General features: G+C 50.0%; 4 protein-coding genes across 4 annotated transcripts in view; 2 read left to right on the forward strand and 2 right to left on the reverse strand.

Moving 5' to 3' along the window:
* Positions 1–27,680, forward strand: part of LOC141970539 (von Willebrand factor A domain-containing protein 5A-like) — a 120,448-nt gene that overhangs the window by 71,903 nt on the left and 20,865 nt on the right.
* On the reverse strand, positions 1,321–15,731 carry LOC141970489 (von Willebrand factor A domain-containing protein 5A-like). The gene is given in 19 exon segments (XM_074927144.1): positions 1,321–1,443; positions 1,476–1,622; positions 1,937–2,160; positions 5,394–5,600; positions 6,138–6,316; positions 6,555–6,658; positions 6,952–7,116; positions 7,306–7,420; positions 7,896–7,978; positions 8,394–8,538; positions 8,786–8,874; positions 9,019–9,146; positions 9,312–9,426; positions 9,559–9,678; positions 9,808–9,823; positions 10,081–10,307; positions 10,420–10,667; positions 12,033–12,101; positions 15,637–15,731. Coding segments are annotated over 18 exon segments (2,478 nt in total). The 5' UTR covers positions 12,076–12,101; positions 15,637–15,731.
* Positions 22,125–23,123, reverse strand: LOC141970230 (olfactory receptor 10A3-like). Its single transcript, XM_074926673.1, has one exon. It carries the CDS (start codon positions 23,073–23,075, stop codon positions 22,125–22,127), a length of 951 nt encoding a protein of 316 aa, XP_074782774.1. The 5' UTR covers positions 23,076–23,123.
* LOC141970261 (olfactory receptor 10A7-like) lies at positions 25,908–26,906 on the forward strand. Its single transcript, XM_074926717.1, has one exon. The coding sequence runs from the start codon at positions 25,956–25,958 to the stop codon at positions 26,904–26,906; it is 951 nt and encodes a 316-aa protein (XP_074782818.1). The 5' UTR covers positions 25,908–25,955.

Here is a 27,680-nt window from a genome sequence, read left to right on the forward strand (position 1 = left end):
TCTTCCTCTTCGCTCCACCCCACCATCTGTACAGGGGGGGTGGAGGATAGAGGGCTATGATCAATACAGAGCAGTTTCTCTCTGGTGCTTCTTCCTCCTCACGCTCTTCTTCTGCTGCAGAGTGGGTCCTCTCCATGGGCTGCAATTCCTTTAGCAAACATCCATCTGCTCCAGCACAGGATCCTTCAGGGGCTGCAGCGTGAACACCTGCTCCACCATGGGCTGCAGGGAAATACCTTCTCCTCTCCCTCTCACCTTGCTCTTTGTACTGCTGTTCTCTCTCTTTTTTTCCCTTCCTGCTCTGCCTGTGTGACAATTTTTACCTTTTCTTAAATATGTTTTTACAGGGATGCCACCAGCTTTGCTGATTGGCTCAGCCGTGGGTTGGTCTGTTTTGGAACCACCTGTGACTGGCGCAGGGCAATCTTTTCCCACAGAGGTCACCCCTGAGCCTCCCCACTATCAGAACATTGCCATGTAAACCCAAGACACTTGAAAAGCCTAGAACATCATAAACAGCACTAGACATCCATATTTAGGCACCCGAATCCCATGCCACAAGGTATTCCACTCACACTCCAGCTGTCACCTCAGAAAATCAGTCCTTTATATCCTGCCTCCTACCTGGCAGGTGTTTCAGATACCCCAGAGCAGCTGAAATGGCACTGGGAGCCTATCATAGGCACTGCAGTGATACAATGAAATCCATCTTTTATTTGACAAACCCTTCTTTAAAAAAAAAAAAAAAAAAGGAAGTCATCTAGGTTGTGAGGATGAGTGAATTAATGCCTGCAAAACCAAATAACATTGGTCTTACATTTCTACGGAAAACAGAAATAAAGGTACAGAGGTAGGTCGGTAGGCATAGATAGACACAGACAGACAGAGAGATTAATGAAGACAGTGTTTTTCTGTAGTATCTGAACAGGATTTTTCTCCCTGAGGTCTGGTATTTTGAGCATCTATTTTGGGTAGACCTCAGACAGAAGCACAGTGTGGAAAAATGAAGCGGTTTAGTATATGCATTTGGGGTTATTTTTCAGAATGCAGTGGGAACTCTTACATTATGGTAAACAGCAAATGTGTGAACGAGCCAGGTGCGGTGGGCTGGCCCTGGACAGTAATTAAACCCCCACCCAGCCACTCACTCACTCCGTCCCACAAGGGCACGATGTTAATCCTGTGGCCAGTTTGGGTCAGCTGTCCTGGCTGGGTTCCCATGCAGCTTCTTGCCCACCCCCAGTAGCAGGGTACGTTCGCATCCGGAAGATGGTGGGCTCCACAAAGCAGCCAAACAGGGAATTTGCTGCCTCCAGACATTCATGCAGCTGGACCTCTGCAAGCAGAGAGGAAAAGTACAGAGGGACCACAACTCAGTAAAGGAATACAGTGTGTGCCTTACAGGAGCACTGGGAAGGAGGAACAAAGGTCAATGGGTGTCAGCTGCGGATTTGGTGAGAAAGACCCAAAGCCACTCCTCCCACCAAAATCTTCTTACCAGCTTGGTCCCGCAGCCACATACAAGCTTTGCTCTCCACAAGCTCTGACCAAGATACTTTCCATTTATACCGGTGCAACCAGACTAAAGCCAAAACTGTGGCCCAGGCACTTGGCTGCATATCCTGGGGGGAAAATGAAACAATCAAGGGGAAGAAATAGAAAGACAGATCAGACCTAAACCAGCATGTGGAAAAAGTAACATCTCCACACATACACACAAACTCTCTACGCTTCTGAAATGCTCAAAATTGGAAAGTTCCCAGGTACCCCTGCTGATTCCATCCCACATCCTGCACACCCCCCTTCGACAAGCGGAGAGGCTCTATACCTCAACTGCTTGGATCTCTTCCTCTCAGTTCAGCTCAGACTGGAAACTTGGAGCAGAGGAAGGGTCAGCTCATGACAAATGCCCCACTCCTGCCCCTGATCTGCTTACTTCACTGGGCCTTCGTCCCTCAACATCATCCTTGCTGAGCCCCAAGGCAGAAGCCAGGGCTGCGGTGAGGGCCCAGGAGCCATTTGCTTTCTGGAGTGCCACCACTACCCTGAGCCCAGAGAAGTCACACAGTCTTGATGACAGTGGTGAAATTGTCCACTCCCAACTGATGTTAAATGCTGGCAGCTCTTCCATCAGCTGCTCTTCAGGAGGAGCGTCCCGCTCTGGAAGAGAGAAATAGTCACACAGCTCATGAGACGGGCAACGGCTATTAACCTCAAATTCTGCCATCTCCAGATATAGTTAACAGCCCTCCATTCTCTCTGGACTTTCTGAATTTTTGCCAGACCTCCCAGAGCATCCTCAGATCTTCCCAGTCCCTTGTAACTGTCCTAAAATCTGTCCTATATGCTCTAGTTTACCCAACATAATTCTCTCTGAATACCTTTAATTCCTCCCATGATTATCATTAATATTATTCTTTCCTGCCACTTTATGGCTCATGTTCACTGCTGAGGGCCCCACAGGGGTCCTTCTCCATCATCCACTCTTAAACTCACCAGCCTCAGCATGAGCTCTTCCTTTCCACATTCCAAGAAGTAAGACCTCTTTGGAGCTACAGCAGCGCTGGATCACAAGAGAGTCAAGATGAGGAGAGTCAGGCAGAGCACATGGGCATTATAGTCCCAGGCATGGCTCAGTTCTGGAGCAGATTTAAGAGCTTTTATGGGCAGAAAAAGCAGCACTTGGGCATAGAGTAGTTGGACCAAACAAGGGGTCACTAGGTCTGGCCTAAAGTTATACAGAGGTTGGAAGGGACCTCTGGAAGTCATCTCACCCAAATTCCTGTTCAAAGCAAATCTTATTAGAACAGCTTGCTCAGGTACCTGTGTCGTCAATCTTGAATAGCTCTAAGGAGGGACATTCCAACAGTTTTTTATTATCTTTATGATTTTTTTTTTTAAAACCCCAAACATTTTCCTCATACCCAATCAGCATTTCCCGTGTTCCAACTTGCGTCTGTTGCCTTTTACCCTAATGCCGTGCACTTCCAAGAAGAGTCTGCCTCTGGCTTCTTTCTAATTTCCTCCAGTCAGCCAGTGGTAGACAGATAAAGGATATGCTCTTCTTAAAGCTGAACAAACCCAACTTGCTCTGACTCTCCTCATGTGCCATGTGCTCAGCCCACTCATTTTTCTGGCCCTCCACGAGATTTGTTCCAGTATGTCAGTGTCTTTCTTGTAATGGCAGCAGAAGCTGGACACCATATCCCGTGATGCAGACCAGCAAACAGTGCTGAATCGAGAGGAAGGATCACCTTCCTGCACCCAGTGGCTACACTCTCACTAATACAGCCCAGGATGCGCTTGGCTTTCTTTGACTTGTGTTCAAGTATTTGTCCACTAGGATCCCAAGATCCTTTGCTGTACAGCTGCTTCCTTGAGTGTGCATGCCCCAGGCCTGTGTTGTTTCACAGGGTTATTCCATTCCTGATCCATTCCCGATGCAAGATTTTGCATTTGTTTTTACTGAATGTCGCGTGGGTCCTGTCAGGCCATTCTCACTGCCCTCCACTGTACTGACCACGTACCTGCTGTTCCCAGTTTGGTATTGTTCGTAAATGTGCTGGGAGAGTACTGTTCATTAATGTTCAGGTCATTAATGAAGATGTTAAACAGTACTGTGACCACGAGAGATCCCTCTGGAGTTGCACTGGTTTTTGGCCACCAGCTAGACTCTGAACTGCTGGGAACTGCTGCTTGAGCCCAGCAGTCTAGCCAATTTTCCACCAGACTTATTGTTCACTTAACCAAGCCAATATCTCATCAGTTTGATGATAAGGAGCCTGGCAGCATGTCAAAGGCTGTCCCAAAATCAGGGTATACGGAGGCAATCTGGCTGGGTGCAAGAAATCCAGGAGGCTGCTGTTATGTACTGAAGCATATTTTGTGATGCTGGTGCCTGATGAACCAGCCAGGAGAGACCTGCTATTCACAAACAGGGAGGAACTTGGTTGAAGATGTGAAGGTCAAGGGCAGCGTTACCTGAAGCAATCATGAGACTGGAGTTTACGATCCTGAGAGAAGTGAGCAAGACAAACATCAGAATTACAACTCCTGGACTTCAGAAGAATGGATTTTGCCTTCTTCAAGATCCTGCAGGAAATTTCTGGAGGCCAAAGGGTCCAGCATAGCTTGATCTTCCAGGATCCAATCCTCCAAGATCAAAGATGGTCCAGTCCAGTGGCAGAAATTCAAGGAAGCTTGCCAGAAGACCAGCATAGATGGACACAGCGTTCCTTAGTCAGATCAAACACAAAAAGCAGGCATGCAAAGGTGGAAGTGGAGACAGAGTACTTGCAAGCAATACAGAGACATTGCCCAGTCATATAGAAATGGAGTTACAAACACAAAAGTGCCGCTGGAATTGAAATTTGTCAGGGAGGTGAAAGACAACAGGAAAGGCATCTCTAAGCGCACTGACAGCAAAAGGAAGCCTAGGGCAAGCGTGGACATCTTGCTCAGTGGTGCAGGGGACTCTGTGACAAAGGATGTGCAAAAGGCTGTCATCGTCTCAAACTTTTTGGGCTCAGTTTTCACTGGTAATGTTTTCCCTCAGGTCTACCATGTTACTGAGTCTCCCAGCAGATTCTGTATGAGTGAAGCAGTACCCACAGTAGAAGGCGGCAGTTGGGAAGCACGTAGGTTGGTGCCAAAGGAGTTGGCTGATGCTACCGCAAGGTAGTGACTTTTTCATCTTCAAAAGATCATGGCAACTGTGAGAGGAACCTGATGACGGGAAAACAGTCAGACATCTCGCCCATCTTCAAGAAGGGAAAAAACAGTTCAGGGACCTACAGGCTGGTCAACCTCCCCTGAGGCCCTAGGAAGGATATGGAGGAAATCCTCTTAGAAGGACCATCCCGTATGGGCTTATCAGAAGTAAATCTTGCCTGAGCAACCTCACTGCCTTCTCAGATGAGATCACTGGCACTCTCAGATGAGATCACTTCTCAGATGAGATGACTTTAGCACGGCCTTTGACAATGTCCCAGTTCTCCTTATCATCAGACCTGTAGATGCAGAAGGCTGGAAGGAGAGGAAGCCTGGAAACTGCTGTGCAAATGGCAACGCCTCTGCAGATGGCTCGTTTTTGCTGAACTATATGCGGATAAAGCTAAAGATCCGTGAAGGTATTTTGTGACAAACTTAGTGTTTGAGTATGGAGTTAAGGATTGTTAAAGACAAGGATAAGGTTACTTCAGGGAAGTATTAAGGCATTTGATTCTGAGTTTCCAGCCCAGAGCTGAGATGCAGGAGTTTGCTTTTTCTGTCATTCCATCCATCCCCAGCACAATGACAATCAGGAAGTCTGGTGAGAAGATAAATGCTGAAAGGAGAGTTCAGCGCTAGTCCAACACAGTTGGAGAATGCTCAGCTATGAAGTTTCTCCTTACCTTTACAGGATGCTGAAAGCGGAGTGAGTGCCTCCGTGTCATGGGCTTTGTGACCAAGCATCTCAAGGCAGAACTGGCACTTCTGGAGCATCCAAAACTTGGTGGAATCGAACCACACAGGCATGAAGCCATGCAACCAGAGCAGCTGGCAGGGAACCAGGTTGGAAGAGGGAGAGAACAACATGGAGGAGTCTGGAGGCAAAGAATCTGGGAATAGAGACAGGGAGACAGGGGTTAGACTCATGGGTCTTAGAGACAGGCAAAAGGGTGGTCAGGCCCACAGGATAGGAGGCTGCAGATGGTGAGGAGGCATCAGACCAACAAGTCCCGCTGTCCTGGTTCAGCTAGGATAGGGTTAAGTTTCCCCAGCAGAGAGGGGGAAGGGATCTCCAGCCGCTGACGTCAGGTTCGGGCGCGGGAGCAGGGGAACTTTTTCCTTTGTGGCTTTGGTGACGGGGAGCACATGGTGGGCTGTCCGTAACCATTGCGGTATTCCTCTGTCTATCTTTTGTCTTGTTCACTGTTATTACTGTTTACTGTTGTTATCATCGCTACTGTTGTTGATCAGATTGTTTATTACACTGTTGTATTAAATTTCTTCTTATTTCAACCTGGGGTTTGTGCCCTACTTGTGTCCGAGGGTGGGGGAGGGACAACGGCAACGTGGTCCCCGGTCCCGGCAGGGCTTAAACCAACACACCCACTTTCTCCTCCCAGTCCTACCCCCACCGTTTCCAGCCTTACCACGGTGCTGGGCATCCCTCTGTGTCATGCGTACGGCCACACTGGATGTGAAGGGGGACGGAACTCCCAGGCTGAGGCTGGACTTCACTGCGCTGTGCAAGATGTCCTCCGTCCTGCTTGTCCCCTCCCAGGCCAGTTTCCACAGCAGGTGCATCATGGCCATGCGGTGCACAGGCAGCCTGCAGGGACAAGGAGTTAGTCCTTGGTTCCACCTCTGGAAGGGACATGGGATACATGGAGTAAAGAGGAGGGGGCAGTGTGGTAATGGTCACGCAGGTCCTCTCCCAAGATCAGGGCAGAGGGGACGAGATTCTCTTCCCACCTCAGGCTACAGTGTGAAGGATGCGAGTGAAAGACACCCGCTGTCCCTCCTCCAGACCTTGCCAATGCTCACGGGCAAGTGTGTTACCCTCTCACCTGTCGTCTGATGATGGGGACAGTGAGAACCTCAGTGTGTAACTGAAGGACTGGCTGCCCACATGATACTGAAGCGTCACGGCTCCCTCATCCACCTCTGCATCCTGGTGACACAAGGGAAAGAGTCAGACAGACAAGTTTATCTGCTGGGCACAGGCAGCCTGGCTACTTAGATTCCATCCCTGCTCTACTAAGGTAGCAGATGCCCATGGTCAGAACAGAGGCAGCGGTGTCTCTGGGGGAAAGGACAGGGTTCACAGAGCCTTGATGATAGTGGTCTCTCCAAGATCTAACAGAGGTGAAGGACTTCCAGTGCTGGGAAGGTGAAAGACGGAGTGAGCCCCTTACCTTCCAGAAAGCCCTGCCCCGGTGCATTTGGTTTCTGGATCACTCTCACCTGTGCTTGCCCATGGATCTGGGCATAGATGGAGCGCTGATGTCCCTGGAATATCACCTCAGGAGCTTTTCTGATTGTTGACACCTCCAGGCCAGGTGGAAGGTCCCAATGTAGTGAGATCCCACTAGCTGTAGGCTGCAGAGCCCGCTGCAGACATTTCACTGCCTGGGGAGGGGGAAACAGAGAGCACAGACCACTTGGGTTCCCTCCCACTTCTGGGCGGGGGGAAGTTGGACGGCGTCTCCCAGTTGGAGTGGATGGTGGAGTTGGATTGCCTTGCGTGTTTAGGAGAGCCATGGGAGGCACTGAATAAAGCAGGGGGGGTGCTGGAAGCCCAGGCACCTGGGTCATTACCTCAGATGTCATGTCCATCCGAGAGTGGATGCACACACATTCACCTTTTGTCTCCAGGGCCATGGCCTGGGAAAGGTTGAAGTTGTCAGAACTGTGAGTAGGAAAACAGAAACACCTGTACAGGAAAAGAGGGGGAGGTTAGAAATGGGGCAAAGGTGAGAGGCACAAAGGACAAGAGCGGTACAAATGACAACGTCTGGAGAGGTAAAGATGCTTCTAATCGAAGAAATGAAATGCGTCTCAGAGTTTGCCTGTTCCCTCCGGACTGAGAGATGTTGCCAGATGAGACTGTGAGAATGGGTTTTGGGTAGCAGAGTGCATTGAGGTATTGCATGGTGAGGATGAAAAGAAAAAGTGCTGAGAAGAGCAGAGGCAGATTCGGAGAGGAAGCCACTAGATGAAGAGTATTAGTCTTAGTGAAGTAAGGCAAGCACGTGGTGGGGGGGGTGTTGCTGAAGCTCCATCGATGTAAAGAGAAGATCTGAGGAAGACTAGGGTCTGGAAGAATGTTTGAAGGACTCTGACAGTCAGGGGGAGAGGAAGGTTGTGAGTTAGCATGTTGGGGGACAGAAACAGGACTCTCTCGTTACCGGTGGTGGTCCCGGTAGCGGTAGACCTCAGCCATGACAGCTTCCTCTTCATTGGAGATCTTCCTTTGGATGAAGATGAAAAGCTGAGGGAGAGAGGAGAGGAATCAAAGATTGAGAGGCCTGGGCACCCCTGTGGAGGAAAAACACCCTCCTAGAATGCAGGCAGCCTCCCCACTTTGCTCCCTTACCCTCTCATGCCCGCCGGCCTTGAAACAGGAAAAGACATTGTGTGCCTCCTTTCATTAACAGCAGGACACCTCTTAGCACAGAGGCACTCCACAGGGCAGATGTGCCTTCCCCAAGTGCAGACAAATTCCACAGAAGCTCTCCCAAGCTGCCCACCCCAAAGACGGTGTCACTTTCGGCCATAAGGATGCCCCCCATGTGCCAACTCCTGGTGTTAACAGCAGTAGAATATCTCGCCCTGAGCCCTGATCTCTACCTTTACCCCACTGTTTACACCCATTCCCCTCCCCATAACTCTTTGGCCCCTGATACCTGGCGGGGGTGCCCATGAAGGAGAGGAGTGCTGTAGATAGACCTTAGGAGGCCCAGCAGGTCACAGCCCCCCAGATCAGGGCAGATGGAGGAGATGCGCCCCATTGCATTGTCCATGCTTTCCTGCGTGTATTCCACACTCTGCCTGTGGGAGGGCACCCAGAGTGTCAGGGGGAGGGAAGAATGTGGCCCACAGCTACCCTCACATGGCCACGCCATAGCAAAGCCCCACCTCACTCCAAGTGCTACAGAAGCACCTTGAAAAGAGCACTGACTTACCCTCTCACGGCCCCCAACAGATCCTGCCCCATAGCTGCCCTCCAGCAAGAGCCTGTCCCATAGTTCCACTTGCAAAAGTCATACTCACCCCGCCATAATCACCCCCAACTCACGGATAGAAGGCTTTGAAAGTGGCCCCAAAAGTGTAGATGTTGAAGTAACAGCCCAGGGGCAAACTCTTGAGGAGGAAAAGAAGTGTGTTCTGGGGACAGATGAAGGCATGGGCAGAGCTCAGATCGGGAAGCTAAGCAGAACAGCTGCCCACACGAAGCAGTTTGCCTCTATCCCCACCAGCTGGGCATAAGTGCTATGGAAAATCCCCCCTGAAGACCTCCTCCAGTGGTACCTGTGCATCCTGGAAGAGGCTGCGGTCCATCAGAAAGAGGAATTCCCCAAGCTGGCCTGGATTGGGCACCGTCTCAGGAATATTGGGCATCAGTGTCACCATCACCACAGGGTCTCCCAGCAGAGACCCTGCAGTGCGTGGGGGGAAACAAGGAGGATTTTTAGATTGGAGCCCCCTTCCCCGTCTCTTTGCGTTTGTCCTCATCTCTGACCTATTGCCTGAGAAGCCCCGCAGATCCCACCAGTCTCCCTGACACCCTCTCCCTAATGCTTACTTCCACCAGCCTCACTCACCAGGTGGGGCTTTGGGATCTTGCCTCTCCACCACAGCGCTGAGAGCGGGAGACCCTTTGTAATACACCAGTAAGTTCAGACTACCCTCCATCCAGGGTGATAATTTCAAGGAGAACTGAGGACAAGTAGGGGGTGGAGAGGAAAGAGAAGCAAATGAAAGGACTGAGAAGTCCTAAGGAGCATCACCAGGCTGCAGACCCTTCCCTTCTCTCCCACTTTGGGACTCTCACATCTGGCAGGGCCATACCTCAGCAGATGTCTGATCTGGAGCCGTATATTCCAGAGGAGTGTGGCTGGTGTTAACGGCTATATGGGACACACCATGGGCTGACTTCAGACAGATGCTGAAGTGCAGATTTTCGGATACCTCTTCCCCACAGATCAAGCCTGAATTGATAAAGATATAAAGAGGTGTGAGGAAGCGAAAGAAGAGACCCTAGAGCAGCAGACAGCTGTGGTGGGGCACTGTGTCTTGTTGGTAGAGGGGAAATGTGACATCTGAGATCTCCTCACTGTGGTGCTGGGGGGGAAGGTGGGTGTGGGTGGTGGTGGTGGTGAATCCAGACTCACACTGTGGTCCGTGTAGGGATGTGGGGGGATCCCTTGCTGTAGGATATATAAGGACACTTGTGGGGTTCCTGACTGTGAGGTGCAAGGGGGAATATTCAGATTCTCTCACTGAAACACTTGTGCGGATACAGGGGGCCCCCCCCAGAGGACTACTGGGGAGCAGTGTGTTCCTCCCTGGGGGATACACCCCGGGGATCACTCACTGAGGTAGTTGGTCCGAGGAAACAGCTGACTTGGCCAGCAGAACTGGGCAGCTCCATCAGGCTGCAGTGGCAGCTCCTGGACATAGCACAAGCTGATGGCCACCTCTGCTTTAGGAGGCAGGGTCCCCAGGAAACAAGCAAACACAGGGCCCCAAAGATCGCACTGATCCTGCAGGTATCTTAAGTTCTCCATGCCTAAAGTGGCTTTGCACAGCTGCTGGGCCTGTCACAAAGGGAGAAAAGTGTGTCACTGTGGTCTCCAGAGGATTTCATCCTCTCACCTCCACCCTTCATCCCAACCCGTGGTCCACCCCTTCCCACAGCAATCCCAGTACCTCCTCCTTCTCCCAGAGCATCGCTTCAATACGAGTGTCCCCCATGGTAGCACAGAAGGTGTGTACAACAGTGTCAGAGTTCACAGGAAGGACGAACATCGTCTCCTTAGAAACTTCCTGAACATTGCGGAAAAACAGCTGAGACGCCACATCAGCCACAAAGTCTTGGATGGTTACATTTACTGTCACAGTTTCCAGCTTCACTTCAGAATGGGAAGAAAAGAACCATACTCTCCTCTGGAAGAAGCCTGAGGAAGACACAGCAGCTGTCAGACTCCCCGGCTGCCCATAGGAAACTTTAAATTTGGGGCATCTACTTGTAGCGGGAAAGACTTGCGTGCCCAAACCTGTCACAGGAATGCCAGTTGCAGAAGCTGACAAATAGCAACGAAAGGTCCCGGAGGCTGCCAACATGTTTCCCTTAGGCCACAGTTCCTCAGCGCTCTAAGACCCTTTCTGCTCAATGCACATGGCAGCTGTGCCCTCAGATCACCCAACTGTGCCATGCTACATCTTAGTTCAGGCCTACCATGGCATTAAGAGGGGTCTGTCTGTCCCACAGCATATAGCGTAAGATGGTCCCACGATAGAGCTTCATGAAAATGGCAGGAGGTGCCCTGCAGCTCCTCAAACCCTCAGACCGTATCCCAGAGTTAGGAGCAGGTCCCACCACCTGCTATGAGACTAATGCTCCAAAGAGTTGAGCGTGATTTTCAGCTCAAGCAGATCTACTGCTCATTTTGGACTACTGGAAGGGAAGGGGGACCATACAAAGGGCGTTTCACATGGCATCAAAGCTAGAGTCACAGGAAGTCACCTCATCTCCTTTTCATTGTCAGCAGCAGAGACGTTTCTTGCTGACCTCCCTTTCCCACCTGTCATACTTGCAGGGTTTGGTTTATCTAAGGCCAACAATGTGTAAATCTGAATTTGGTTGGAAGATGGCTTTGGTGACCTCTCTGCCTGCTATGACAGCCCCCCAATGGAAAGGCAACCTTCTCCATACCTTTGCCCTTGGTTTGAGATGAAGAGCGTTCTCGGGCAAGGTTTGGCATCAGTGGTGCATCAAGCTTGATGGTAAAATGTGTTGGAGTAGTGTCTTAGTAAAGACTGGTGTAACGCTGTGGTAGGAATAGAGTTACACTTAGCAAAGGAAGGTGTAAGACCTTCACAGGGGTTGCTGTAATGTCTTGGAAGGGGATGGTGTACAGAAGATGGTACAGTTCACCTGGAGGGGACGATGCAGCTCACCAATCAAGTGATGTGCCTAGGTATCACGACACACCAAGTGATGATATAATATCACGGCACTGAGGAGTGTTGCCCCCCATCCCACAGTAGCAGACATCTCGTCTGCATTATCCTCCCACTTTGTGATGGTTTTCCTGGAAAGCCGTCAGCACTATGCATGAGATGAATCACACAAAAATACCTTCTGCTACGCCAGCCAGAAAAAGTGAAGGCTGACTACAGGCCATGTCCCTGAAGTCCCAGAACATGGTGAGATTTGACTCCCTGACGGATCACCCAAGAGATCAGTTTCTTCCCACACTATTCTCCCAGCTAAATCTTCCCCACTGCTCACAGATGCCACCCTTCTGGCCCCAACTCACCCCTAGAGATATACTGTTTTCTCAGGATGCCACTTTTCCTCATCTTGACTCTGTGGTTGAAGACAGCTTCTGTGTGCAAAAGAGCATAAAGTGAGATATGAGGACCTTGTGAAAAAAACCTGGGCACCTCCATCTTCCCTTCCTCCCAGACATAGACACACACTCCCCCCAGCATGGGCCAGGGTGACTCTTTGCTTCTTCACATCCCACGTCAGATCCTTTTTGCCCCTCTCTCACCAGCCTCAGAGCAGATTAGTAGGACACAGCCTGGAATAGGAATTGCGGGTGTCAAAAGTGCCTTCTGGTTCAGTGTCGGGGGGTGCTTAATTCAGATTAGAGCACAGGGAAGGTGGGAGCACTGCTGTGTCACAGCCTGAGAGACAAGGCACAGCATGAGTTGGGGCCTGAGCAGTGATTGCTGCACCTGGAGGACACCGGTGCCAGTGCTGACAGAGGGAGAAATGGGCAGAAGGTTGGACTGAGCAGGCAAAGCATGGTCTGGGAGAATGGGTGGAGAAACACCTGGATCTGTGTGAGGAGAGTGGTGTAGCTGGATAGTTGGAGAGGGCTGTATTTTGTGGCAGTAAGAGTGAGCGAATGGCAGAAAAACAATGACCATATGGGGGTCTGGGGAGGGGAATGGACGAATGAATTTACAGTTGGGATGCATGGATGCACATCCAGGGAAGTGGGGGGAGGGAGAATGTTGGAGGCATTGATGAGCAAATGCAGCTGTGTGGAATGTGAGGGAGGGGCGATAAGAAGTGCCTGGTTTGTGACTCATCTGTCAAGGAGGCACCTAAACCATCAGGTCTGTGCATAGGTCAGTGGTCTGAACTCTTCCAAGACTGAGCAGAGCCTTAACTCTGTTGTCAAAACATTGGACAGGAGGGCCGTTTGCAGTGAGGAGCCCGAGCACAGGTGAGTGGTCCTTGCAAAGGGCAAGACGCCCAGTCTAGCTGTCTCCTGTAGCTGTGCTATACGTACTGGCGTCACGTATCTATCTTAGAAATGACAGGACCTTTGAAATGATACCAGCCACCCGTGTTTCAACAATTAAATCTCACCCCTCAGTTTAAACGTGAAGAAGGGCCTCTTCCTCTTAGCACAATAGTCAGATTCAGTCCAAGAGTATTATGGTATTGTAGGTATTTAAAATAGATACATTCAGATTAACTTCTAAACTTCTGCTAGGGGGTTTGCCATTGCACAGAGAAAGAGGGGGTGAGAATGGGGCAAAGGAATGAATGAGGAGTGAGGGGGGTGTGAGCTGAGATAGAATGAGGAAGGGAAGGAGGGATGTGCATTCTCTGCTGTAAGTGATCCCGTTGGGGGGACCATTGTACATCGAAGAGTTAGTGGTCCACATTGCAGTTAACCCAAGGAGGCCGGACAGGACTGCACCGTGCTGCAGATACAGCTCGACCTTCAGGCCTGTGCTGCGCTGCACATAATCCCAGGGCCGCGGGGTAGCCCCAGGCAGCTCACTGGAACAGAGGCAGCTCTGGAACATGCGCATCGTAACGTGCTCTGTGCTGATTAGAGGCCTGTTCGATGCTGCACAGCCCGAGTTTCCCGGCATCTGAGGGGGTGTGAAATTATCTCTGCTGTTCTCTCTTCCTTTACAGTGTCAGCTCTAAGCAATGTCATGCCAAAGTATGCTTTGCAGAAGCCGAATGTCTTTCCTCTGGGATCATGGCGAACCAGTACCCACCGCCTGGGGCACGGGATTTGGCACAGCCCGTGGGGCCCAGTAAGAAACACTTTTCTGGGAAAAGGATAATGAGGACGCTGCAGACTGAGAGCCTGGCTGGTCCCTGCACACAGCCGCGGAGGGCAGTCACCACAAACTTGGCCCAGGTGGTTTTCCTGGTGAATCGGGAAAGTGAGGAGGAATTATCTGAATGTTCCAGCCCAGCCGAAGCACTAAAGTGCCTCAAGCAACGCGGGGTAGGGCGAGGAGAACGTGTGCTGTGCTCGGTGGTTGCCAACGTGCTGGGAGCGGGCCCGGGGACGTTCGGAGCTGAAGCTGCAGCCCCGGGTGAGCTGCGGGCGCAGCAGCGCAAGGGGGTCCCGGGGGGGAACGGGGCGGGGGCAGGGGCGGCCCGTCCCGGGCACCGCTGAGACACGAGCCGCTTGGGAGGGGAGGGCGGGGGGGGGAGGCCTCGGGGACCCCGGCGGGGACGGGGCAGGAGCGCAGCGACAGCATCTCCCTGCGGCCGCCGGCCCTGGAGGCGGCGAGGGACGGGGCGGGGGGGGCAGCGCGGAGCCCGGGGGCATCGGCCCGGCCGCCGCCCCCTCGGGCACAGGCAGAGCCGCCTGCATGAACGGGGTGTCCCCCCCGGGAACAAGCCCAGGGAAGGGGGGGCCCTCCAGCGCGGCTCAGCAGGGAGGCGGGGGGGAAGGGGACGGCGCGGGGGAAACCACCGTCGCCCTCTCGCTCCGCTTCCATCGCTGCGGAGCCGGCGCCGTGACAGCGGGTTACGGCTCTGCCGGATACCGGGGCAGACGTGACCCTAACGGGTGGAAATCCGCCCAGGATTCAAGCGGTAACTGCTACCAAAATCGGGGCGGGGGGCGGAGGAACGTTCTCGAGAAGGTTTTCTAACCGTGCGGTCGGGACGATGCGATGCACGATTGTGCCGCCGCCTCGCGGGTATGAAGACACCGCGCCCAGAGAGCTGGGAGGAGCGGCAGCTCGTGATGATCCCGGCGGGGTGGGATTTCCAAGGGAAGGGCTCTCAGGAGCCTCCCTTTTGTCCCCAGGCAAAGAGCCATCCCCGGTTCCCGGACTCAGCCCGGCACTGACAGCTCTCCTCTGTGCCAGCGCTGGCCCAGACAGGCCCGAGTTAACGGTCCCTTTCTCTGAACACATGGAAATCTCGAACAAGGATCAGCGTAAGTTTTCCATGTAAGTCTGGGATCTGTGCAGAGCAAAAGCAGAGAGCGAGAAAAGTCAAAGAAGAAAAGAACGGAAGGAAAGTCAGCAGATCCAAACCCGACACCAGGGATTTGGACTTCACTCACCACCAAACGCTAAGGACAGGCATCGTCCTCCTCCCTTCACTCGTATGAGAAAGCACACGCGCTCTCTGGTGCGCACAGACCTTCTATCTTTGCTCAGCCGTTCTTGCTGCCAGTTTCTTTAACCTCCGGATTCTGGAGGACCCCTTCAGCAGAGGAATTCCTGGGCAAATAGCGCCTATTTGATGAAACTGGAGTTTTCTAAATTGATAAAAGACTAAAGATGTATTTCATAGTATATAGAAATCCTGGTTTATGTGCTTGCACATCCGTGTTCCTGTATTTTATTGTCTGTCAGGTAAGAGACTGAGTTTACCAGTAGCATGACCTGTACATGTGCCTCCTTGTGAATCTGGACCTTCACCTGCTCTCCTTGACCTCAGAGATCCCAAACGTGCAGGTACCTTTTGAATTAGGTGGCCTAGCAGGATGGGGCAGCAAACAGACACACAGAAGCCTCCAAGCCTTTGCCAGGGTATGGCAAGCGCAGACAGACACATGCACACACACAGGCAGAGCAGGTTCGCAATCCTTCGACGAGGAGGGAAGGAAGGGTGGATGCACCGACAAACGCACTCACCGTGCAACAGCAGACTGAAGCAGGAGCAACGAGCAGACAGACACAGGGCGGGCCCGGCACTGACACCCGTCAGCCGCAGCGTGAAGGGGTGTTCACAGGCGTGCTGGGAGGAGGAGGAGGAGGAGGAGGAGGAGGAGGAGGAGGAGGAGGGCTGGTCTTTGCAAGAAGCCGCAGGGACAGATGGGAGATGCGGTCAGTGCCGCAGTGCCTGGGCAGGTTCCAGGGAAAGGAAAGATGCCAAATGTGCGCTCTGGGATACACGGTTGGGAACCAGGGGTGCTGCCAGCCCTGCCTGCTGGGATGAGCTGGGGGCACTGGAGATGCTGCCAGCCCTGCCTGCTGGGATGAGCTGGGGGCACTGGAGATGCTGCCAGCCCTGCCTGCTGGGATGAGCTGGGGGCACTGGAGATGCTGCCAGCCCTGCCTGCTGGGATGAGCTGGGGGCACTGGAGATGCTGCCAGCCCTGCCTGCTGCGATGAGCTGTGGGCACTGGAGATGCTGCCAGCCCTGCCTGCTGGGGGGTGGAAGGCACTGGGTGTAGGGCTGCTCCAGATCTCTGGGCAGCTCCGGGAGGTCCCTGGAGCCATGGGAAGCAGGAGCGATGGGGAAGCCACACAGAGGGTGCTTCTCGGACCTGGGGAGCCAGGCTGGGTGGAGCGGCACTAATGGAGAAGATGCTGTGGGCTGGTCCTGTCCTGGGGGCTCCGAGCCGGGGATACCGCCTGGGAAAGGCCTCTTGTGTGTGGCGGGGCTGCTCGGAGAGCGAATGCAGCAGTGTTGCCTGCGGTGGGAAGGGGGTGCAGCCCGGTACCGCCTGTCCCGCGGGGGGGTTGGAGGCGGGGCAGGGAAGGGGGGGAGGCTCCCGTGTTCCCCCGCGGGAAGCACCCCGGCACCAGAAGCGCAAGTGGCTGCTGGGCAGGGAGCCATCCCATTCCTGCAGCCAAAGCGCACCAACACAGGCTCTTCAGCCTGTCCGACGCTCTCCCCGACCTCTCCTTTTCCGGGGGGCCTCATCGGGCCCGCGAGGATACGGGTACAACAGAAGTGAGGTTTGGACCAGTGAGAAACGCTTGGAGGAAGAGATGGGCATCTTGAATCTTTTTTTCTAGACGTTGCTGGACTTGCTTGGAGTCATACACCTGCAGAAAAGTGAATGCTCCAGACCTGGGAGGGGGGCTGCTGTGGGTGACCTCTGGAAGCCCACATCCAAAGACAGGGTCCACTTTCTTGTGGAATAAGTTTACATGATTCGTGTTATTATAAAATAACGTTAGGACTTTTTAGTCCATTTTCACCTACCTCAGCATATGGTTTTGCACAGTGTAAAATAAGTTTAAAATATTGCTCTTTTTAGATGTATTTTTGTCTGAACTGTTTTTGTATAACTGCAGGTTTGAGGGGGCAGGGTGACATAATGTGTAAATAGCTCTCTTTGTTTTTTGCAAAGCCATCCTGACTCCGTGTTCTAACGGGCCGGTCCAACTGGTTCTGTTCAGTGTTGTTTACAGTTATCCGGGCCCAAGAAGAAGTTGTTTGTAAGACGCATGTGCGAAGTTCGGGGTCACCAAAAGGGCAGGCCGAGGAAGAGTGTTTACTTCATCCCACGACCACCAGAGAGGGGCGAAAAAGACCCCAACAGACAAAGAGAGCATGCGCGGGAAAGATCTCCAGAACCCCATCCTTTTCCCAGAAATCCTATGAATATGCATTAAAGGGTATAACTCTGTATGAGAAGAGAGAGAATAAATACTGAGGAGGGAAAACGGTCGGTGCGGGCCAGGTAGAGCAGGGGCTCCCAGTCTGTCCAGCGCTGTTTTTGCTTATCTTTATTTATTTAATAAACTGGAAATTTTGTTTATGGCTAAATTTGGATGCGATCATTTATAACAACACCAAGACCTCCTGTTCACCAGAGGACAGACTATTTAGATGGAGCGCTCTCGGGAGATTGTGTGCGATCTTGTCAGAGGAGCAGCTCCAAGGTAGCCTGATGTCCATGTGCATGACTGTGGAGTAATAGATACAGTCAAATCCTGATTTGCTTCTGCAACAGTGGAATTTCTTTTCCTTACCTTGCAACATTTCAGTAAGCCGGGTTTCATCAGTGTTGTTTTCAGGAATTTTCTTTTCCAATGCTGATTATTAAAAATGTGCCTTGAAAAACTCTCAGAATTCCTTTGAAGCATTGCTGAGATTTCTGCTAAATGCTGAGAGCTTGGTGGTCTGCTTCTGGGTATAAACTGTGTTCAGTGCTTGAATGGATGAACGGATCAATTCAACCCTGGGCTCCTACTGAACTGAACCACTTTTTCCATTCATCAGTATGGACACTGCACTGAGGATGTTTCCACCAGTGCCGCAGCAGTCCCTGCATTGTAAAATGTTCATTCACGGTGCCCCTCCAATCCTGCAGCTCACACCCTGCGTGTGTGAAAAAAAAAGAGAAAAGGAAACTCGCTGGTACCTTGCAGCATGACTGTGTCTTAATTTCAGCCTCTTTAAACTGCACATTTCCTTCAAGAGAAAACACCATTTTATCTCAGCATCGTTAGTGGCTCAGAGAAGACCTTGGCAGTAAGCTCTGCACAGTGCCTGCAGGCTGGCCCGCAACAGGGACTGCAGCTCTGAACAAAAGCCTGTCCATACGCCTGCCTCTGGTGGCTTGAAAACTCTTCCTGAGGCCTTCCACAAAATGGGAAAGAGAAAACCTCCATTTTGGATCATTAGCTAAGGGATTTATAAAGGAAAGTTGCCTTGTTCTCTGACTAGAAATGAAGACGTATGCTACAGAAACTGTTAGAGTAAGTGATCCCCGACGCTCAGGGCAAGCGGGTGCAAAGCAACTTTGCTCCATGCTCTGGCCTAGCAACCGCAGAGATAGATCACCACGGCCACCCTCTGTAATATTTTGCCAGGTCTCCTGTAGGAGCCATACAGTGACCCTCTCATCCATTATTTTTAGACAGAATGACTTCTTTTTCATTTCAAAGTGCTGGAAATAAGACCATGGTGCAGGCAGCAAAGGTAGGACTTCTTCTGCATGATGATGAGGCTGCGTATCATGAGCAAGCAGAGTCTCAGATGGGCGGTGCGGGTAGTTTGGGGGTTGTAATGAGTGCTGGCACAGAGATGGAAGTGTCAGAAAGTTATGTAGAGAACGGGGACTCAAGCCTGATTTCCTCCATGCAGCCTTTGGGAGAAATTGTAGTCCGAACTGGTACATTCTTGCCAAGTTCAGTTTCACATGGAATTGGCTATTTTGTTCCCAAGAACAGCTGGAAACTGACCTCACAGTCGTGCAGGACGGAAGCTCGGAGTACAAGGAAATGGTGGCGAACCACACAACCAGGTTTTCTGGCTGTGTTGACACAACTCTGGGCTGGGTTCATTGACCTTCCCCTGGGTTCATTTGTCAATGTCTTCCTTGTGTTTCAGTCTCAAAACTGGACATAGAATTCTAGAGGTCATCTAACGAGTACTGAGCAAAGGGAGATAATCCCTTCCCCAGTCTACTGGCCATGCTCCTGCTAAGACAGCCCGATTTGCTGTGAACTTTCTTTACCTCTGGGGCATGCTGGTGGCCAGTTCTTACTATCTGATTTCCGTCTGTTAAGTGAGCCCAGGTTTTTCACCAGTTTCGTACTACACAGATATATCTCAGTTTCTCAGCCTGAAACATAAAAATAAGAAACCCCACACACCATGTGTGACCCCCTCACTTGTCCAGGAGCATAAGGAAGTGTAATGAGAAATCTGTCAAGAAGTCGGGCTGATGAGGCAAAGCTTGAAACAAGGTGCACTGGAGGTTGGGGGTGACAGCCTACAGGTGAGGAAAGGAATGAAGGACAGTCTGGTAAATCCATGAAGAAGGTTAATGAGAGTGGGAGAGCCCTCAGGAAAAACGAAAGAGCATAAAACTGGGCTCTCCGCAAGTGGCTATGCACAAAGAGAAGCTGGTCAGAGCTCTGCAAGGCAATGCACAACTGTGATGTCACTGGAGTAACTGAGCTCTTATTTGACTGACTTTATGCCACATGAAGGCTGTTTGGGAAAGACAGACATGGACAAGGTGGAGGAGGCTTCGTGTCACGTGAAGGAGCAACAGTTCCACAGGTGGGCAGTGGCCAGTTGGAAACGCGTGGGAAAGATTCATACCGTAGGCTATGTCCTCCAGCCCCAAACACCTTCTTGGCACGCCGCTGGCCTCAGTCCAGCGCATCAACATTTTCCTTCTCTGGTGGAAAACTGGATGCAGTATTCCAGATGTGGTCAGGTGAGTACAGTGTAAAGGGGACTAATCACTTCACCAGCTTTCTTGTTTGCACTCCTGCTGATAAGAGCCCGGGATGCTGTCAGCTTCCCCTCCTGCCATTGTGGATTCTTGGGAAATAGTTGGTGGGATTCCTATAGTGCTGCTGTAAAGGGCAAAAGAGCTCAAGAGAGCTCACAAACATTCAAGGGAAATCTTCAAGCACAGAAGTGGTCCATCTGAATACTCGGATTTTATTTAATTTAATGGAGTTTATTGAATCCCAACGAAAAGAGTGGATTTTTCAACAGCTGCACTGATATTCCTCCCAATGCCAGTATTTGAGTTGGTACGTGGTCATTCCAAAGCCCAAAGAGTTGTAAGGTGTTTTGTAATTTCCCTAGATGGCCTTGTTGGGACAACCACAATCTGCTCCAATGGAAAGGTACACAGTTTAGCATTCTCACAGAGGTATGCCGTATTCCCATGAGAGTGTGAGACCCGTCTATAGCAGATACAGCTGAGCAAAAGGACTGGAGGGAACAGAATGCATTTACTTTGTAACTTTATTTAGAGAGAAAATAATAGGTGGCCACTAATATTCCTGAAAGCCTTTGGGGTTTAATGGCAGGAGGAAAGAAAAGAATCTATAAATGTATTTAACGTTATGGATGCTGGTGTCAGTGGGTGGGACTAGCAGGAGAAATGCACCTCCCTTACATTAAGGAGAGATTCCCATCCTATAGGTTGAGGTGCCTGCTCTGTAGGCATCTGCAAGCAAGCTGGGTTTCTGGGTTTCCACTGTCGGCAGAGGAGATCCAACTGACACCTCGGTGAAGACTGGAGGACCGTTTGTCTCACCGTGTGGTCAGCAGTGACTCACTTGTCAAGATGTCCCTGAGTCCATGGAGCCTCACACAACCAGCTGGCCCGTTAAGACCTCCGTGAGAAGCCACCTGCATGGGAGGCAGCACAAGTCCTGTTGGCTGGTGTCCGTTCGCAGGTGACAGAGGTCTGTGCAGCAGCCCAGGGTAAAAGTGTCTCACCCTGAAGCAGACAGCCACTTCTGGCCTCAGGGATCAGGCCCTACATGTGCCAGGTTCTCTTCGCTGAGCAGAGAGGGTCTCAGGAGACCATCCGGGCTGTGGGCATCTGCAACACAGAGTTGAACTTCACACAGGTGGAGCCTGAGCTTGGCAGCAGAGCTTGACTTTGTACCACAGTGAAACAATGCTCTTTCATCTTCCGATTGCAGAAGGATTCGCTTTACCAGGAGAGGGACAGTGGAAATAGTAATTACAGGTGAAGCTGGAAAAACTGAAGTGGCATGTGAAAATCAGGATTATGGTGAATGATCTCACTGGTGACCTTCGGTATTGTGTTGACTTGGCTGGCTGCCAGATGCCCACCAAGCTGCTCTAGCACTCCCCTCCCTCAGCAGGAAGCGGGGAGGAAATAAGGACAGGGAGATGACGCACCACATAGCGTCATGGGCCAAAGAGACTCCTCTTGGAAAATTAATTTAATTTATTGCCAATTAATAACAGACTAGGATACTGAGAAATAAAAACCAAAGCCAAAATCACCTTCCCAACACCTCTCTTCTTTCTAGGCTCAACTTCACTCCCGACTCCAAGATGCTTGTGGCTGCTGTTCTGTATGAAATGCTTAGTTCTTCCTGCAAACAGGGAATGAGCATTAGTTGCTCTTCCTCTCCTTTGCCTTCCCCACACCTTCAATAAAAAACAGGAGTCTCTTCAAGAAGTGAAGTAATTTCTTTGACACTTCCATCCAGTGGATTTCTTTTCTGCTGGAAGGAATGGAAATCATAACAAGGGGAAAAAAGCCCAGTCAACACACCTATTCACTATCAGTTTGTGTATGCTTAGTCTGAAAAGGTGACTGTAAATGACTGTTTCTTAAGTGAGAGGGGCAGCTGAGCTCCTGCAATGAAAGTGACAGCTTCCTACCTGAGTACCTGCAGAAGAAGTAGGAAGTGGGGTGGGTTTTTTCTCTCTGTTTTAGAAGAAATGCCTGGTATATTTTTGTACTCCTAAGGAAGTAATGGAAATGGAAATTCTAAATATTTTGCTTCTGAACCAAAGAATAAGGACAAAATACTCTCAGGTATCAAATATCCCTTTGTTCCTGGTGTTTCCAGTGAGCTGGTAAAACCTGTAAAGCTACCAAAAATGGAATTAAGGTTTTTGAACTACGTATTCACGGACAAGCAAAGATTTACTTCTTCATCAGCTCAGCCACCATTCCAATTAGCACCTCTTTCACATCTTTATTCCTCAGGCTGTAAATCAGGGGGTTTAATATGGGAAATACGGTTGTGTAAACGAGAGATAAGACTTTCTTAGTGTCTTGTGAATTAGTGGATTTTGGTTGTAAATAAATTGAAGTCCCACTTCCAAAGTACAATGTTACAACAGTAAGGTGTGAGGAACAGGTGGAGAAAGCCTTGTGTCTGCTCTCTGTAGAGGAAATCTTCAGGATGCTGGAGAGGATGCAGGCATAGGATACCAGGATGAGACAAAATGGTGCAAAGATGACCAGCACTGTGGCTGTAATGATCTGCTTTTCATACAAAGATGTGTCAGTGCAGGAGAGAATAATGAGGGGGGGAATATCACAGAAGAAGTAGTTAATCTTCTTGGGCCCACAGAATGGCAGTGTGAACACCCAAGCTGTCTGCACCACAGACACAAAAATACCACCCGAGAACGACAGCAGGACCAAGGAATGACAAACTCTGCTGTTCATGAGGACTGAATATCTCAGGGGGTTGCATATGGCCACGTAACGGTCATAAGCCATGGCTGTCAAAAGGTACCATTCTGTAGTTCCTAAGAAAACCACACAGTAGAGCTGAGTGGCACAGCCCGTGTAGGAAATGCTCCTGTCCTCTGACAGGAAGTTTACCAGCATCTTGGGGACAACGGTCGACGCTGTGGAAACATCCAGGAAGGACAAGACCCGGAGGAAGGAGTACATGGGCGTGTGGAGGGTGGGGTGCAGTGTGACCATGAAGATGAGAAGGTTCCCAATGATGGTGATGGTGTACATTAAGCAGAATGTGAAGAACAGCAAGTGCTGCAGTTCTGGGTGGTTGGACAGTCCAGAGAGGACAAACGCCGTCAGCAGGGTGCGGTTTCCTGGTTCTGGTCCCTCTGTTGGCTTCATCTGGGAGGAATCAAATGGACAGACTGTCAGAGGGGTAGTCGCTGCACCAAGATCAAGCTGCTTCAGCCAGTTACTGAAGCGAGGAGTCTCTTGGGAATCCCTGGAGAGCCACTGGATCAAAGGGTGCAACTCTAGAGCTGGCTTAGCTGGGCAAAGACAGCAATGGCTGCGTGTGCGGAAAGCACATGATGTTAGTGCTCTCTAAGTGTCGTAGTCTGGGATAGTGACCAAGCAAACAGTGATGAAGAGTTGACATTTAAGGCTTGGCCCCATCATGGGTGTAGGGTTAATTGTGTTCCCCCCAAATGTCAGCTCTGTGGTGCCAACCAGTTCCACACGTGCTTTCCGCACTGAAGGGAAAGCCCCGTTGACAGCAAAAACACCCACAGTCCAAAAAAAAAATTAAAAAAGCAAAACCAAACCAAAGCAAAACGAAATACCCTTTGTCTATAGACAGGCAAAGGGAGAAGGAATAATTAGGGGGAAAGATGCCCGTAGAGAACACTAAGGAAGCGCAGAGGCTGGAGCTCAGTACTGTCTATCTGCTCCATCAGCCACGTTGCCTCATTACCTGATGATCGTTGCTGTCTGTGTGATGCTGATAGGATATTCCCGCAGCGCTGTGCCGGCCGTGGGAGCTTTGTCTTTTCTCACTGCCCAGAAGGGGAAACTGCTGCACAGAAAGAGAGAAGAAATTAGCCTGCCACAGAGGAGAAAGTGGTCATTAATTCTTGTCATCTCTTGCCAAAGGGGCAACCAACCACTGGGCTACACCAGTAAATCTCAGGGCACAGAATGCATTTTGGCAGCAGAAATGTGTCTGTATATGGGGGCAGAGGGGGGAAGCAGCTTTCCACTGTACACACATGGACCTGGTCAACAGATGACAGCACACAGAGAAGGTCCCATCAGGAAAGCAAGAGCGCTGCATACAACCCTGTCATGATTCACTCACTCCTCGCACTGGCTCCATCTAATTTATCTTTCTGCTATAACTTAACTCACACAAACCCCCTTTTTGTCTGTGCGTTTTTCTGATATGAACGTGAAAATTAAAACTGTGGAACTGTAAACCACAGATGATTTTGACTTACAAGCACAATAAAGAGACCATTAACCTTCCCAGGCATTTAAATGTCTCATGTATTTCAAAGGAATCTTTCTGGGTTTGACTGTTTGCATTCACGTAGAAATGACAGAGCACTCTGTTACCTGAAGGTCCAAATGTTGAGAGATCCCTCAACATAACCTGTGCATAACAGAGTAGAGAATGACGTTAAAATTCCCTGCAGTTTGTCATGGCACACATTCACACTAGTTTTCTTAACCTGCTAGATCCACTGGGCTGAAGAAGAATCTAATTCCTCCCTCTGATCCCTTGTGAAAGTTTTGGACTGTTGCTTTGGTCATTAGCTGTTAATTAAAGTCAGTAAAATGCAGAGCAGTCATTGTTTTACTGACAGGTTAGCATTTTATTCCCTAATGCAGAACACCTCTCAGAAACAGCTCTCACTCGGTGTAGTTCTTGTTCAGTGGCTCTGAGGACCTTTCAGTGTTGGTCTTAGTTCTTCCTTGGATTTGCTTTATCTATTCACAATACGCATTCTGAAGTGTGTGTCCTACCTTCAGCAGCTCTGCCATCCAGTGCCTCCAGAACGGACCATGCAAACCTCACTAGAAGAATTTCCTCTCTTTTCTTACAGTAGGGGCAGTGTTGGGTGATCGGTGACTCCAACGGTCAGCTTACATTGCAGATTTTAAATTGCATTTCAAATGCAGATGCCCTCCTGCCACAGCTTGAATAATCTGTGACATTAGCACATGATGTATCCATGGAACGCCAGGCATGTTTTCTCCAAAGCACCATAAGCAGAATTTACTTATCCTTCACACAGACACCATCAATGTCGGTTGCCAAAGACTTGCCTCACAGAGAAGAAGAAGAAAAGGATTTTGCTGAAGTTCTTTCAAAATAGTTGTATTGGGTGCAACTGAAAAGTTAAAGACCTCGATGCATCTTTTTCTTTTTTTTCTTTTTTTCTTTTTTTTTTTTTTTCTTTTTTTCCAAGAAGAGCACAGTTCAGCTAGAGAAACGACTTACTCCAGGTTTAAGTAGAGTCTCTTGAAATCCCTATTTCCCCTATGGGTGGGATTGATTTCAGCTGATTTTAGAAATGTCATAACTGGTTCTTCAGGCTGACTGCTCCCTCTGTGGGCAATGGGAGGTAACAAGCCAATTATATACTTAGAGTAGCAGATGAAATGCTGTTTGGAACGGCACCTTTCCCTCCAGTGTCTGTAAAGTGGGACCGGAGTGACTCCTTCAGACTTAGGCACATCATGTCTTACATGTCTAACACTATGAATTGTGCATCCTCAGCCATCTGATGATCAGTTGTTAATGAAAAAGGTCTGAAAAATAGCTGAAAACCTCAAGGGGTGTGTGATTCAAAGGGCAGCATTAGCCTGATCCAGCCTACGGCCTTTGTCTAATTGGACTGGATGAATGTGGGGGCAGTGCTGTCACTTGTACCCGAGGTTTCATTCAGATCTAGCGACTCACATTTAAATCTTCAGTTGTTAACTGACGTTAACTTTGGAAATTTTACCCCCTTCCCTTCCCTTCCCTTCCCTTCCCTTCCCTTCCCTTCCCTTCCCTTCCCTTCCCTTCCCTTCCCTTCCCTTCCCTTCCCTTCCCTTCCCTTCCCTTCCCTTCCCTTCCCTTCCCTTCCCTTCCCTTCCCTTCCCTTCCCTTCCCTTCCCTTCCCTTCCCTTCCCTTCCCTTCCCTTCCCTTCCCTTCCCACAGTAACTGGCTGAAGCAGCATGATCTTGGTGCAGCGACTACCCCTCTGACAGTCTGTCCATTTGATTCCTCCCAGATGAAGCCAACAGAGGGACCAGAACCAGGAAACCGCACCCTGCTGACGGCGTTTGTCCTCTCTGGACTGTCCAACCACCCAGAACTGCAGCACTTGCTGTTCTTCACATTCTGCTTAATGTACACCATCACCATCATTGGGAACCTTCTCATCTTCATGGTCACACTGCACCCCACCCTCCACACGCCCATGTACTCCTTCCTCCGGGTCTTGTCCTTCCTGGATGTTTCCACAGCGTCGACCGTTGTCCCCAAGATGCTGGTAAACTTCCTGTCAGAGGACAGGAGCATTTCCTACACGGGCTGTGCCACTCAGCTCTACTGTGTGGTTTTCTTAGGAACTACAGAATGGTACCTTTTGACAGCCATGGCTTATGACCGTTACGTGGCCATATGCAACCCCCTGAGATATTCAGTCCTCATGAACAGCAGAGTTTGTCATTCCTTGGTCCTGCTGTCGTTCTCGGGTGGTATTTTTGTGTCTGTGGTGCAGACAGCTTGGGTGTTCACACTGCCATTCTGTGGGCCCAAGAAGATTAACTACTTCTTCTGTGATATTCCCCCCCTCATTATTCTCTCCTGCACTGACACATCTTTGTATGAAAAGCAGATCATTACAGCCACAGTGCTGGTCATCTTTGCACCATTTTGTCTCATCCTGGTATCCTATGCCTGCATCCTCTCCAGCATCCTGAAGATTTCCTCTACAGAGAGCAGACACAAGACCTTCTCCACCTGTTCCTCACACCTTACTGTTGTAGCATTGTACTTTGGAAGTGGGACTTCAATTTATTTACAACCAAAATCCACTAATTCACAAGACACTAAGAAAGTCTTATCTCTCGTTTACACAACCGTATTTCCCATATTAAACCCCCTGATTTACAGCCTGAGGAATAAAGATGTGAAAGAGGTGCTAATTGGAATGGTGGCTGAGCTGATGAAGAAGTAAATCTTTGCTTGTCCGTGAATACGTAGTTCAAAAACCTTAATTCCATTTTTGGTAGCTTTACAGGTTTTACCAGCTCACTGGAAACACCAGGAACAAAGGGATATTTGATACCTGAGAGTATTTTGTCCTTATTCTTTGGTTCAGAAGCAAAATATTTAGAATTTCCATTTCCATTACTTCCTTAGGAGTACAAAAATATACCAGGCATTTCTTCTAAAACAGAGAGAAAAAACCCACCCCACTTCCTACTTCTTCTGCAGGTACTCAGGTAGGAAGCTGTCACTTTCATTGCAGGAGCTCAGCTGCCCCTCTCACTTAAGAAACAGTCATTTACAGTCACCTTTTCAGACTAAGCATACACAAACTGATAGTGAATAGGTGTGTTGACTGGGCTTTTTTCCCCTTGTTATGATTTCCATTCCTTCCAGCAGAAAAGAAATCCACTGGATGGAAGTGTCAAAGAAATTACTTCACTTCTTGAAGAGACTCCTGTTTTTTATTGAAGGTGTGGGGAAGGCAAAGGAGAGGAAGAGCAACTAATGCTCATTCCCTGTTTGCAGGAAGAACTAAGCATTTCATACAGAACAGCAGCCACAAGCATCTTGGAGTCGGGAGTGAAGTTGAGCCTAGAAAGAAGAGAGGTGTTGGGAAGGTGATTTTGGCTTTGGTTTTTATTTCTCAGTATCCTAGTCTGTTATTAATTGGCAATAAATTAAATTAATTTTCCAAGAGGAGTCTCTTTGGCCCATGACGCTATGTGGTGCGTCATCTCCC

This window comes from Athene noctua, chromosome 25 (assembly GCF_965140245.1).
Source record: "Athene noctua chromosome 25, bAthNoc1.hap1.1, whole genome shotgun sequence".
NCBI classification, from domain to species: Eukaryota; Metazoa; Chordata; class Aves; order Strigiformes; family Strigidae; genus Athene; species Athene noctua.

Bases quoted from the DNA above. Each gene is read 5' to 3' on its own strand.
- LOC141970230 (XM_074926673.1), bottom strand. From the start codon at position 23,075: ATGAAGCCAACAGAGGGACCAGAACCAGGAAACCGCACCCTGCTGACG.
- LOC141970261 (XM_074926717.1), top strand. From the start codon at position 25,956: ATGAAGCCAACAGAGGGACCAGAACCAGGAAACCGCACCCTGCTGACG.